Here is a 13,690-nt window from a genome sequence, read left to right as displayed (position 1 = left end):
TCCAACAATACTGTGTAATGACTATTATTTAATTAATTACGGAGCCTATGAAAGTGGCGAAGGCGTGGCTAGCCGTTGGCAGGGGCAACCGCCGTCCAATGAAAGTGCAGCCCTTAGCGAAGGCGTCGCTAGCCGTTGCCAGGTCCAATGAAAGCGGCGAAGGCGTCGCTAGCCGTTGGCAGGGGCAACCGGCGTCCAATGAAAGTGCGTATGGTCCGGAGACACACAGACAGACAGATAGACAGACAGATTCGCGATTTTATATATATAGATAATTTCTAAGAAGTCTTTTCCGAAACTGTGACTCTCCTAAAAGTTATCATTACCACACCCATGACCACGGCTGAAGCTGAGAGGTGCTTCTCAACCTTGAAACGAATAAAAACTTTTCTCAGAAACACCATGACCCAGGAGAGGCTGAATGCACTGGCATTGCTGTCCATGGAAAAGAGACTTGTTACGGAGATGACTGACTTTAATCAGAGAGTAGTTGAGAAATTTGCTGGCCAGAAAGAAAGAAGAGCAAAATTTATGTTCAAGTAGGAAACATGCTTTTTGGTACTTTGGTCTGAAATGTATATAAAAGAGAAACATTTATGTTCAAGTAGGAAACATGCTTTTTGGTACTTCTTTTGGTCTGAAATGTAAATAAAGATCATCAAAATTTATATTCAAGTAGTCAAAATGGTTTTTGGTACTGCTTTATATTTATTTGCCCCCCTCAATAAAATAAAAAAAATGTGCCCCCCCAAAAATAAATATCACCAGCCGCCACTGAGCAGGGGTCACCAAAATATTTACAAAATCATGAACAACTCAAGATCCAGGTTCGATTTAACACAGTACATAAAATTCGTGATCTGATCCTATCTGTGAAGGATGTGATCCCCTGACATGCAATACCCCAGCGTCTACAAACTAAGCTGTGTCTGTGGCAGTAGTTACATTGGGGAAACTAAGCGACATGTCTCGGACCGTGTTTGTGAACATTAGGCAGATCTGAAATACGGTAGGACCAACACCTCGGCCGTGGCTGGTCATTGTGTTAATGCGGTGGGCTCACACGAAATAGATTTATCCAAGACGAAGGTACTTTGCAAACCCACTGGCTATCAACAAAGATAAGTTCATGAAGCCATCTATATTTATAGACACAGACACAATTTCAACCGAGAAGATTGGTAGAAACTGAGCAATCAGTGGAAGGACGTTATTAACCAGTTGAAGTCATAACTGGCTGTGATGTTTCCATCCTACCTTCCAATGATAGTTGTTATTTGCGGCTCTCTGATTTTACATTAACAGGTTACATTTCTCACCCACCTCGTGCGCCGACATTACATGCTAATTTCTCTCATTAACAGAGCCACCTCTGTGCGCTCGTCGTGGAGGTCGCCCTCCGATCTAACATGGATTGGTTAATGAATTATACATTATTGGATGCATTGTTAATTAATATATGATTTCAAATCATCATGTTATATATTCATGGATCGGTAGACACGCCATAAGATCAATGGACTGACGATTGCCCCAATGGCAATGTAACCCAGTTATAGAGAGGTTATAGGGTAATAGATGAAGAGATAAATTCATCCCTTTGTTTGGTCTTGAGCCTGACAAAATTATATAAATGTAATATTGTAATTATTGTCCCGAGATGAATGGCTGTATGGCTCGCCACCAGCTCCGTTCTGCACCTGAGCAGCATTGCGTACGACCGCTACGTGGCGATCTGCCAGCCTCTGCGCCACGCAGGGCGTGCGAGCCGCGGCCGCACCGCCGTCATGCCGCTGGGCCGCTGGTTCGTCGTGATGCACCACAACGCCCCCATCGTGATGGGCCTCATGCCGCCCGACATCGAGGATGCCGTCGCCAGCGCCTCCTGCCCGGACAAGTGCGTCGTCCACATGAACGCGAACTTCGGGGTCAGCGATGCCCTCTACTGCTTTGTCGCGACGATGTCCGTCATGGGGGTTGCCCATCGACGGGCCAGGTCCGTCCACGGTGCCGCCACTTCCAAGTCGTGCGGACCCAAGGCGTCCGGTGGGACAATCACGGTACAGTGGGCGTCGTTAAAACGCGAGCACAACGCAACCAAGACGTTGGCCATCTATATCTTCTGGCTGCCCTACTTCTCGGTCGGCACGGTGGAACCGTTCAAGGACTTCACGATGAACGCCAACACGTGGGAGCTGGTTGTGTGGCCGAGTTACACGAACTCTACCATCAACCCCCTGCTCTATGCCTGATTCCACCACTTGTTCCGCTACGACTTCAAGCTGACCTTCTGGCGACCAGGGCACTCGATCTCATGTAACGCAGACCTCAGCGGATCAGACGAGACGACCATGGACTCACAGTGGCAGCACCATCATAAAATGTGCGCTCGGAAACATTGGATTCATCAATTTCATTTTGCATGGCATTTACTTTAATTGGCTCAAAGTATGAGAATTGGTTTTCCCATTTTTTCTGGCAACAAAACAGGTGTTGAGATGTTAAAACACCAAACTGAAACCATTTACAAGGAATCATGTCTGCAGTAACCACAATACTTGTGGTCTGAATTCAAACAAAAAACATACTCTGATAATATATGCATTGTCTTTGAAACTGATTGGTCCACCAGAGATAGCTTTCGTTGAGCCTAGTCTCAAAATGGCGTTAGACCAGAGGACGCCAAAAGGCGTACAGCACAAAGACAACGCACCATCAGAGTAATGAGAGCTTGGGGTGAGCAGCTACATCATGGGACCTCCTTTGTCAGTACCAAAACATGAGAATAGGGTTTCCCCTTTTTATTACACGCTTTTATTTAAGTCACTCCGTCTGTTGTCGTATCCTTAAAATATCTTGTAACTCAATTTTTACCCACTTCCCAATGTGCTATCGACTGCAAACTTGGTATACTTATGTCATACTGATGGAAAGACTATATTCCACCATAAAAAATATTTTTAAACAATCTTTTTTACGGGTCTAATTGTCCACGCTCAACTCACGTTGCCTGTAAATCACCACGGTCCCTTAATGCAGACATGATTTCTATTTTGGTGCTGGCAAATGAGGTCCCATGATGCATTTAACCTAGAGCATTAACTTATTTTTTATTATGAACCTGAAAGGTTTCGTGACCGGTATTTGCACGTGGTTTATACGTGGGTTTTCTTCGTAGCTTTCCAGGGTAAGGCAGCAGCCGAGACGAGAGGCAACTTATTGAGAGCATGTTTTGAGGGCCAAAGGGAGTAGGCAAGGTTCCAACCCAGGCCTCTCAACCGTCAGTACTTGTCTCCGAACTACATTCTTCTGAGTCTAATGTCCTCATGTGGCAGTTTTGGCTGTATGCGTAATGCTAGCTGCAACTGCACTTAAGTCTGGACGATCAGGTGGAGGTTGTTTTATATATGGATACGTCTTGAGTAGGTAAACTGTTGAGTCTTGACATGAATTATTTTACCTAAGTTATAAGTGGAGCAGCATTGACTGCAGCTTTGCGATGGCGGTTTGATATGGGATGAAATTGTTACAAAGGTAGTTTCACCTGCCTACCGATGACAACTATCTGAACATTGCGTAGTCGGGATTTCATGGGACTTTAGCCACGAGTGAATTTTTTATTGAAGACCTTTCACTTGCAGCCTATTCATTGTGGGATGTGATTTTTAATACCCTGCTCATCTGTCTTCTCCTGGTACAAGAAAACGAACTGCTGAAAACCCTGCAGAAGCCTTAACTGTTTTGTTGCTGTTGCATCCTCAGATGTGCTGTGCTGCCAATTGCTATGCACCATACTTTACTGTGGTATATGCCGTGTAATAATGCCAAAAACGGACCCGTTACAGGTTTTTTCACGCGAGCCAATCGGTACAATAATCTTAATATTCTGCCTGACTTTTTGAACCAGGAATAGTTACCCATTCACCAGTTGCCATTTAACACTACGATTAAATGATAAAGTTTACACATTGCACCAATAGTAACATTTACGATTCAAGTGAGAATGAGACAAACTCGTGGCACCAGTAGTATTTTTATTTAAAATCCCACAAATCACGTATATAATTCAATGTAATCTTACACATTGAGTTTGTGATGTACACTGCATTGCTTTGCTTCTGCTCTTAAATTAAGTTGTGTTTTGGTGAAGGGGCTTCATGTACAGATCTTCTCAAGCAGGGTCTGCCAACCACTGTGGGCCCAAGACAGCCATCCGGGATGAGGGGGTGGCACAGAAAAGGGTTCACACACATCACCAGATGCAGGGGAGCACAGACACCACAGGTTTAAAAACTCCCGTTCTGTCTCCAGTAATTGAGCAGGGTGATCGAGTGATTGGCACTGGCCTGGGAAAATAGACCCTGCCAATACCACCGGTCTACCATGGCCCATGACACCACAGCAATATGTCCAGGCCTACACCACACAGGCTTGGGAACCAGCCTGGGTGGGGGGGGGGTAAATGCTGGAACCAAGCCGGGCTTCTCTTGTGCCACCGAGTTGCTTGGCGGTCTTCCTGGAAATGCGGAGCAAGCAATTGTGCAGGATGGTCGTCTCAGTTGGTCACCTCCCCCCAGAGTGAGCCATCTCTGGTGGTGCCCAACCTGCCAAGCCCCCACGTGCCTTACAGCACGGGCAGAGGCTGCTGCGTGAGCAGCAATCCGAAGCGGCGCTTCAGCATAATACGGTGGCGCGAGAACTTGTCATCGGGGGAGAAGCGTGCGGGGTGGGCAGACAGTGTGGGGCCGCCCTTGGGGTCCTGCTTCTGTAAGGAACAAGAATCACCGCACGTCTGATTAAACACAGTACCTATCTCAAAGAATCACACACACCCCTCTCACAACACATATAACCGCTTTAGCACAGCATATATCTCAATAACTAACATACAACTCAAGACTAATGACCACATCAGCAATGCACATCACAAATGGATCCGCTTTCATCATTTTGGGATGTGCTCTGTAATGTAATATGGTATTATTTATACGGAATGGGTTAAGTTGCTATCTACATATAATTGCATTAATTTAGCAGGCATGGACACAAGGATGTGAAAATGACCAAATCACCCAGAATGCATCTTGGCAGATCACTGAAGCTAAGCAAAGTTGAGCATGCACAATGCCTGCACGGGCAACCACCATAAGAAACCACCAAGGCTGCGGCTCTACATTGCAGGCAGCAGAGGCCGATGCAGCAAGCTCCATGTATGCTCACATGTCTAATGCGACTAGCTTTCACCAACCCTCACTGTGACCAGCATGGTCAAATAACTCTTACACTTATTAACTGGTAGTTGATATATTTTTTTACCAAAACTACGTTTGCAGTAGTACACAAAGACAAATAAAAAACGCAAAAGCGTTCGTCAATAGCACTGCTTTAAAATAAAAGTACAACGATTTGGATTGCCTACTAACATTTAACTCTGCACGTACCGATTTAAAGACGGATCAGGAAAGTTGTTTTTAAATGTAATTCTTATCAGGCCTCATGTTTTAAAGTGCAGTCTCCAAATCGTATCTCCTATCTCTGGGCTGAGACCGAAACGTCGCCTATTACATACATTCCCCGTGAAGACAGAATTCTTGGCGAACGTGTCGTGTTGGGTTTCCTGTCGTGTGCAATACAAAGGTGGTGGCGTCGGTGCCGGCTCGTGGACCTGCAGCTGTGCGATTCACCGTGCACAGCTACGCGCGCCTGAGCCTCCACGTGCTAAGCAGCTGCTCCATTCTGTGGCAATGTACAATCCACTGCTGGCCTCTTCCCGCCGTCTATTTATATGGCCACTCGCAAATGATTATGCGGTCCCATTACAGTTGTCTGGTTATTTCATTAGCTTGTGTACAGGTATCTTTGGCGATATTGCTTTGAAGGCCACGAGCGTGTGGGCGTTGTGTAGCAGCACTCATTTACGTAGGCTGAAATAATCCAATGAGCTGTGAAGATCTTTTCACAGATGTCCGGCAGGCGCGGATCAGAAAGTTACAATACAAAAACCGACAGGAGTACAAGGTATAGGAAAGCGAGACAAGTCACGAAAATTAATAAAGGGGCTCGCAATTCACTCAATGTAACGGGCGCAAAACAGTAGCCTCTTTCACGTATCCGGACCTTGGCGTAAATATATATAAATAAGTATATTTTTACACACCTCGTCTGCCACACGGTTTGGGAGGGGGAGTTCGTACGTGCATCAGCGATGGCTTCGACACAAACATTTGGCGTTTAATCGGCAGAGCTGAGGGGGGTCTCGTTTCCGAGGCAGCCGCGGTGTAGGCCGCGTCGGGCCTACACAGCAAGGGCGCGCCGCACGGCACGACGAGACGGTATCCCCCCCCCAAACCCCCACGGCCGCTCGCCATCTCTGAGCCGTGCACGCTCACCTTGAGGGTGTAGACCCGCTCGCCCGCCTCGTCGACGTAGAACTGCAGGAACATCTCCGCAGTTGCGCGCTCCGCTCCACGTGTCGGCGCCTCGAGCTGTGTGGCGGAAGTGTCTTCTTCCGAAGCCGGAAGGGGGCGTGTCGAACTGCAAGGGGGCGTGTCGAACTGCAAGGGGGCGTGTCGAACTGCAAGGGGCGTGTCGAACTGCAAGGGGGCGTGTCGAACTGCAAGGGGGCGTGTCGAACTGCAAGGGGCGTGTCGAACTGCAAGGGGGCGTGTCGAACTGCAAGGGGGCGTGTCGAACTGCAAGGGGGCGTGTCGACGGGAAAGCGGCTGCCTCTTCCGGGAAAGGCAGAGTAGTCGGAGACGTTCAAGTCGACAGGAGCAGGCACGGACAACAGAGTCAACACGGCGGAGTCGATGCAGCACAGACACAGCACAGACCCCACACTCGACACGGCACAAACGCAACAGGCTCAATACATCCATAATAGAGGTTTTTGGGTTAGATCGCGTAAATATATAAATGTGTCCTTAAAACCCGCCACCACCCGACACAGCCAACTAGTAAGGGTTGTCACGTCAACAGAACGTGGCCAATTCGTCACGAGTACAGCACTAATGTGCAGTGTAGTGTGTAGTGTATAGTAGTGTATAGTGTAGTATACTAGTACAGCACTAGCCGGTGTGTTGGAGAGCCAAGCCACGACATTTACAATCTGAGTACGACGTTTCGCCGGTAATTACAACTAGCTTCATCAGGCGACAACCAGATTTGTGGAGCAGTCTTGCTGGTGGTGGCGGGTTTTAACGACACATTTACGCGATTTAGCCCAAAAACCTCTATTATGGATGATATTGGTCGCGAAAGTCTACGTGTTAAACAGGCTCAATAAATGTACCAGTCTTGTTGGGTCTTTCATTGACATGCTTATCTTTCTGCTCCAGCAGACCCACCTCTCTCTCTGCCCCCCCCCCTCTCTATTTAAGGCCTCGACACAGAGGCATTGGGTCTCTGTGTCTATGTTGTGTCTCTCTCTGTGTGTCTTCGTGTTGTCTCTCTGCTTGTGTGTCTGTGTGTCTCCGTGTCTGTGTTTTGTCTGTCAAATTTAGTTCTACCTGATGACGGTTGCTTGTGTTGCAATCGAAACGTCGTATTCTATTATTTAATTTATTTTCTTTCTACGTGACTTTATCGAAAGAACCAAAGAGTATAATTCGTGCAGTCACGAAAGCTTCAAATCAAGTTTAGGCTCAATATAACCACTATGAATGTTGAGGCGCCGTGTTGATGCTTAGTATGCTATCTATTAAAAAAAAAAGTTGTAAATGTCACATTTTTCAACGAACATAATCCGTGTTTTTTTCCCCCAAAAAATTAAATTTTTCCCAAAAAATTAAATTTTCCACTTTTTTAATGTTTGCTTTCACCTAACGCTTTGGCGTTAGTGCCACCAGAGGGCATCGTGTTACCAGTACAATACGGCACAGTATTGTAGTTTAATCGTAAAGGAGCTATATTCAATGTCGAAGTTTGCTAGTACTATAGTATTCTTCTTGGTTCTTTCGGTAAAGTCACGTAGAATGGAAATAATAAAACAACAAAAAATAAAACATAATAAAATGATTCTCACGACGTTTCGGCCACAACGCAAGCAGCCGTCCTCAGGTAGAGGGCAGGTCTGTCGAGTAGAGCCTGAATGACAGACCTGCTCTCCACCTGGGGACGGCTGCTTGCGTTGTTTTTATTTTTTGTTGTTTTATTATTTCCATTCTACGTGACTTTACCGAAAGAACCAAGAAGATGAATCCCTGCAGTCACGAAAGCTTTAAATCGAAATACAATAGTATTATTTATGTCCACCAGAGGGTAGTAACACGTAGCCAGATAGTTTAGTATCCATAGTTCAGTGTATGTCGACCATAAGCCATCACGTTTTATTGTGTTTAACCAATTGCTGCTGAAATAATGCACTCCCAGATGGCTGTGTAGCTGATGGGATGCGGAAAAAAATACTTGTATTTATTACTTGCACAGATATGGAAAGGAGAAGTAGTGTCTCCTTTTGTAAAGCAATAAATTTTTTCATACAATTATAATTTTCTACGTGACTTAAGTTGCCCATCATATAAAAACAGATTCTGATTATTCGCATGGAACTTGAGCCATTTGCAAACGGAAGTGCTCCTGAATAAATATGTATGTACTGTATATATCTAAAATTTATTTGGCACCGTACGTAGTCAACCGTGCTAATCGGGGTTGTGGGGGAAGTACAACAAACTAAACACAAAAATCTGTTTTAAAGAAATGAGTTTTCAATCCAGATTTAAAAGTACACAGCACCAGTGGTTTTCCAATACCGGAAGGAAGAGCGTTCCAGACGGCCGCAGAAGCACATCTGAAAGCGCGCGATGCGGTGACCGTCTTTGTTCGATGGCTATCCTAATCATGCTGGTTTATGTTCCTTGACGAGATATGTGTAGAATTAGAATCGTATTAGAATTATTAGAATCACACTGTACGGTAATCGAATCACTCTATCCACTGCTGGATGAATGTACCATCTCAATGGAATCGAATAGATGTATACAGCATATATTAAAATTAAACCTAATCAAAACTCATAATGCATGACACGATGTAAAAAATAAATGTAACAAAAATTAAGATTGTAAGAAGGCCCAAACTCCTCCCAAGGGCGCGCTCTCCACATGCTTGTGTGGACTGCCCGACTCAATATCGGAGCGTGTAAATTCACAACCCGGCCACTGAAGACATCACAAGTGCCGTGTTTACACTTTGGCTGCCGAAAGGCGACATCGTGCCTGTGGGGGCTGGGGGCATCACGTGGTGCCTTGTCGGGTTGACGCTGGAATATTCCATAATTACAGCAAGCCCGGGCTTGTCCCACGAACGTAATGTGCCGGCAGAGTTTGTCTGGTGTTAACTGGCAATGCTGTACATCAGTGGGGTATTTGGATTCACACGTAGGCCTTAGCTACTAATATTATCCATAATAGAGGGGGGGTTTTGGGGGGTTAGATCGTGTCAATATAAATGTTTTTTTAAACCTGCCACAGCCAATTATAAGGTTTGTCATGTCAACATGCCAATTCGTTACTAGTTCAGCACACCAGTGTGTTGGAGAGTAAACCCATAACATTTACACTTCGAGTACGTTTTACCGGTGATTACATTCAGCACCATCAGGTGGCAGCCACAATTTGCTGTTGCCTGATGAGGCTGGTTGTAATTACCGGCGGAACGTTGTGGGTTTATTCTCCAACACGCTGGTGTGTGGGCTGGTGGCGGGTTTAACGACACATTTATATTTACGCGATCTAACCCAAAAAAAACTTATTGGAATGTGGATGTTAACATATGGGCTCCGTATCGCCTTGTTGACAAGTTGTGTTACGTTTTCTACGCCACAACAATGAGGTTTTATAGGATGCAGTATTTGGTTTTCCAACATGAATACGTTCTTTTGGAATGCATCTTGTTCATCGACCAGGTGACTCCTCGGTAGAGTGGCTCGCAATCTGAAGTTTGCGAGTTGAAATCCTGGGTTGGGGTTGACTAGCCCATCATCCGATAAGAGTTTGATACGAATTATCACCTCATCTTGGGGAAGTCAACAGTGGTTATATCCAGGACTTGCCTCAACAGTCTCCTATGATTTGGCCTTAGACTTAGACTCACAGAGAGACCCACAGACTCACAGAGAGACCCATCGACTTACATAGAGCCATCGTTCTGCCCTAACAGTCTCCCACCATCCGCTGTTCGGTCTCTTCCCCTTGGCCGTCAGAATCGTGTAGACCACTCCAATGCCCATCCTGCTTACATGCCGTTTTGAGCAATATAGTCCTTCTGTAGAATCTTTACAAGAGCCATTGACACGCTCAGACCAGCACTCAAATGCCACGTGTCCACATTCTAACTGGTTGTGCACAGAAGGCATGGAAGTGCAAAGACAATTACAGAACACAACCTGTTTTAATACAGAGCAGAATATTTCAAATATGAGCCAAATACCTGCAATAACCTTCTGAGGTAACCGCACAGATGCATTCGGTTTTTTTTGCCAGGAAGCGTCTTACAGTGTGACAAACAGAAACTCATAATTAGAACATTGAACACAAGCACCATCTGCGCTTTCGCTCCGGGTTCCCTTTTATCCTCCCAGCGTGGCCTCGCTCCGCCCCGGCCACGCTCCTCGTCTAGAACCTACGAGCGGGTTCCCGGGCTTCCCTCACGTGCCCCCTCTGTAACCTTTCCCCTACATCCTTCTCTCTGGTGTATCACGTGACCTGCTGACAGACAGGGCTGCTGCAACTGCAGATCCCCTTCTCTGCCAGCAACCAGCGCTATGCTACGTAGTGACCAATTCCATGTCACTACATATGCATGGCCATTTGGCAATACATTGCTGTAAGAGGGCTTCCCGACACCGTGTCGGTCGTCAGGGTTTTCTTGACCATACTTTTTGATGATATAATTTGACTATGCCGCAATGGTCAGGTCAGGTTGGTGAAGGCGGAGAGCAAAAGACGTGGGAGCCTAGAAGTGCAGCATAACAAATAATTTCCCTGCACTGCAGTCTGCTGCCCACCACATGATCTCACAGGGTATAACACCCTTTATGCATGGTTGTCGCCCATTCAAGACAATTTAAGCTCACCTTTGCTTATCTCCTTTTTCTTTTTGACACTAATGTGCCCATTCAGGGGTGATTTGGCCATATACACACGACATATACAAGCTCATTACACTTCTGTGTCTTATTATGTCGGAATTTTATTTGCAGTTCCATTACCATTGTATAGCCGATTTAAACAAAAAAATTCCCCCAAAGGTATTTTCGATGACAAAATGCGTTATTGCTGTTTTAAATTACAACTTCCATAACACATCGTCTCTCGACGAGTTGGGTTGCTACCATCCGGATTTCACGCAGAGATGGCGTCTGTGTCCGGATGGCAGGAATTAATTTGTACCGAGATCTGGTGCCGGTATTATGTTCACATTTATCATAGTAAACTGCAGGTTTTTCTTTTCAATTCTTACATATGCAAATATGTTCAGGAGCTAAATACCATTAAGGTTTCGAGGCTGACGTTTGGCAACTCGAACCTTCAGCTCCCTCCACCGATTTTCTATTGGAATAAGGTCTAGAGACTGGCTAGGCCACTCCAGAACCTTAATGTGCTTCTTCTTGAGCCACTCCTTTGTTGCCTTGGCCGTGTGTTGTGTCATTGTCATGCTGGAATACCCATCCACGACCCATTTTCAATGCTCTGGCTGAGGGAAGGAGGTTCTCACCCAAGATTTGACGGTACATGGTCCCATCCATCGTCCCTTTGATGCGGTGAAGTTGTCCTGTCCCCTTAGCAGAAAAACACCCCCAAAGCATAATGTTTCCACCTCCATGTTTGACGGTGGGGATGGTGTTCTTGGGGTCATAGGCAGCATTCCTCTTCCTCCAAACACGGCGAGTTGAGTTGATGCCAAAGAGCTCCACTTTGGTCTGTAAGAGGGCATGTATATGTGCTTTCTTGAGCAGGGGGACCTTGCGTGCGCTGCAGGATTTCAGTCCTTCACGGCGTAGTGTGTTACCAACTGTTTTCTTGGTGACTATGGTCCCGGCTGCCTTGAGATCATTGACAAGATCCTCCCGTGTAGTTCTGGGCTGATTCCTCACCGTTCTCATGATCATTACAACTCCACGAGGTGAGATCTTGCATGGAGCCCCAGGCCGAGGGAGATTGACAGTTCTTTTGTGTTTCTGACATTTGCGAATAATCGCACCAACTGTTGTCACCTTCTCACCAAGCTGCTTGGCGATGGTCTTGTAGCCCATTCCAGCCTTGTGTAGGTCTACAATCTTGTCCCTGACATCCTTGGAGAGCTCTTTGGTCTTGGCCATGGTGGAGAGTTTGGAATCTGTTTGATTAATTGTTTCTGTGAACAGGTAACAAGCTGAGATTAGGAGCACTCCCTTTAAGAGTGTGCTCCTAATCTCGACTCGTTACCTGTATAAAAGACACCTGGGAGCCAGAAATCTTTCTGATTGAGAGGGGGTCAAATACTTATTTCCCTCATTAAAATGCAAATCAATTTATAACATTTTTGACATGCGTTTTTCTGGATTTTGTTGTTGTAATTCTGTCTCTCACTGTTCAAATAAACCTACCATTAAAATGATAGACTGATCATTTCTTTGTCAGTGGAAAAACGTACAAAATCAGCAGGGGATCAAATATTTCTTTCCCTCACTGTATCTACGCTCACTGGTCAGGGTTTCGTATACAGTGGAAAAGGTGGCAAATCTAAACAGTGTATGACGATGTGTTTTTGGCCATGACAAATTCCCAGAACAAGACCCCCAAGTCCCCCGTGAGTCCTGTGTTGCCGTTTCGTGTTATTTTAGATTTGCTGTTAAGAGTAGGGAGCATGAGTTTGAATACCTATACACACACAAGAGCCACCATCGTCGTGTTCAGACAGCAGTCAAGTTTCTGTCTGGATAAGTGGATAGTCGAGACCGCAATCTAAGCATACATTGACATTTCTTTTCCATTTACAAAATGTAAGTACTTTTAGAACACGTAAACACATCATCGTGAGTGCCAAGTGGCTCAGCGGAAGAGCAAACGGCTCGCAATCGGAATGTTGCGACTTTAAATCGTGGTTGGGGGATAATAATGTTAATTTGAGACTCGCCCCCGCCATAGGAATGTCGAATTGCCACCGTTAGCTCAGGGCTATAAACAGGAAACTCACGTTGTCTCAGAGCAGGACATCACCTTTGACTTTGAATAGTGCCAAGATGTTCGTATTATTTTTAGACTGTGTACCAAGCTGTGCAAATATGGTTAGGAATACGATTAAATAATTTCCAAACACGACAGAAAATCGATAATAAACATAAAGCTCAGAGCTGCTTGGGGCTATTCAGCAGGCTTCACACGATCCTATTAGGCAATTATTTGCCCCCGCATTCTCAGTCTTATTGCCATGGCATTCCCAGGGAAACGCGTCACCTGTGGAGCCATGTGATCCCCTCTCCCCAGCATCGCGCATGGAACGCCAGGGTGAACAGCGATTCAGTCACCCTGCTTTGTTTCCTGCTATGGAAATGAAACGTGCACCCTTACCAGAATTCATTGTGAGGAGGTATTTAAGCGTACAGGAAATAACAATAGTTCTAATAATGAGCATCACCAACGTCACTTTTACAATTCGGCTTATCCTGGTCTCCTGAGTTCTCACATGGTTAAATAACATATACATG

General features: G+C 45.7%; 1 protein-coding gene across 1 annotated transcript; it reads right to left on the bottom strand.

The window, feature by feature from the left end:
• Positions 1–4,014: 4,014 nt before the first annotated feature.
• Positions 4,015–6,548, bottom strand: NOP10 (NOP10 ribonucleoprotein). Its single transcript, XM_061560686.1, has 2 exons — positions 6,390–6,548; positions 4,015–4,765 (listed from the first exon to the last, which is right to left on the bottom strand). The coding sequence occupies exons 1-2, from the start codon at positions 6,441–6,443 to the stop codon at positions 4,625–4,627; spliced, it is 195 nt and encodes a 64-aa protein (XP_061416670.1). The 5' UTR covers positions 6,444–6,548; the 3' UTR covers positions 4,015–4,624.
• Between the last annotated feature and the right edge of the window lie 7,142 nt (positions 6,549–13,690).

The sequence above is a fragment of the Lethenteron reissneri genome, chromosome 26 (assembly GCF_015708825.2).
Source record: "Lethenteron reissneri isolate LAM-NWPU_2019-01 chromosome 26, ASM1570882v1, whole genome shotgun sequence".
Taxonomy (NCBI): domain Eukaryota; kingdom Metazoa; phylum Chordata; class Hyperoartia; order Petromyzontiformes; family Petromyzontidae; genus Lethenteron; species Lethenteron reissneri.
Note: the sequence above shows the minus strand (reverse complement) of the source record. Positions and strands in the feature narration are given on the sequence as shown.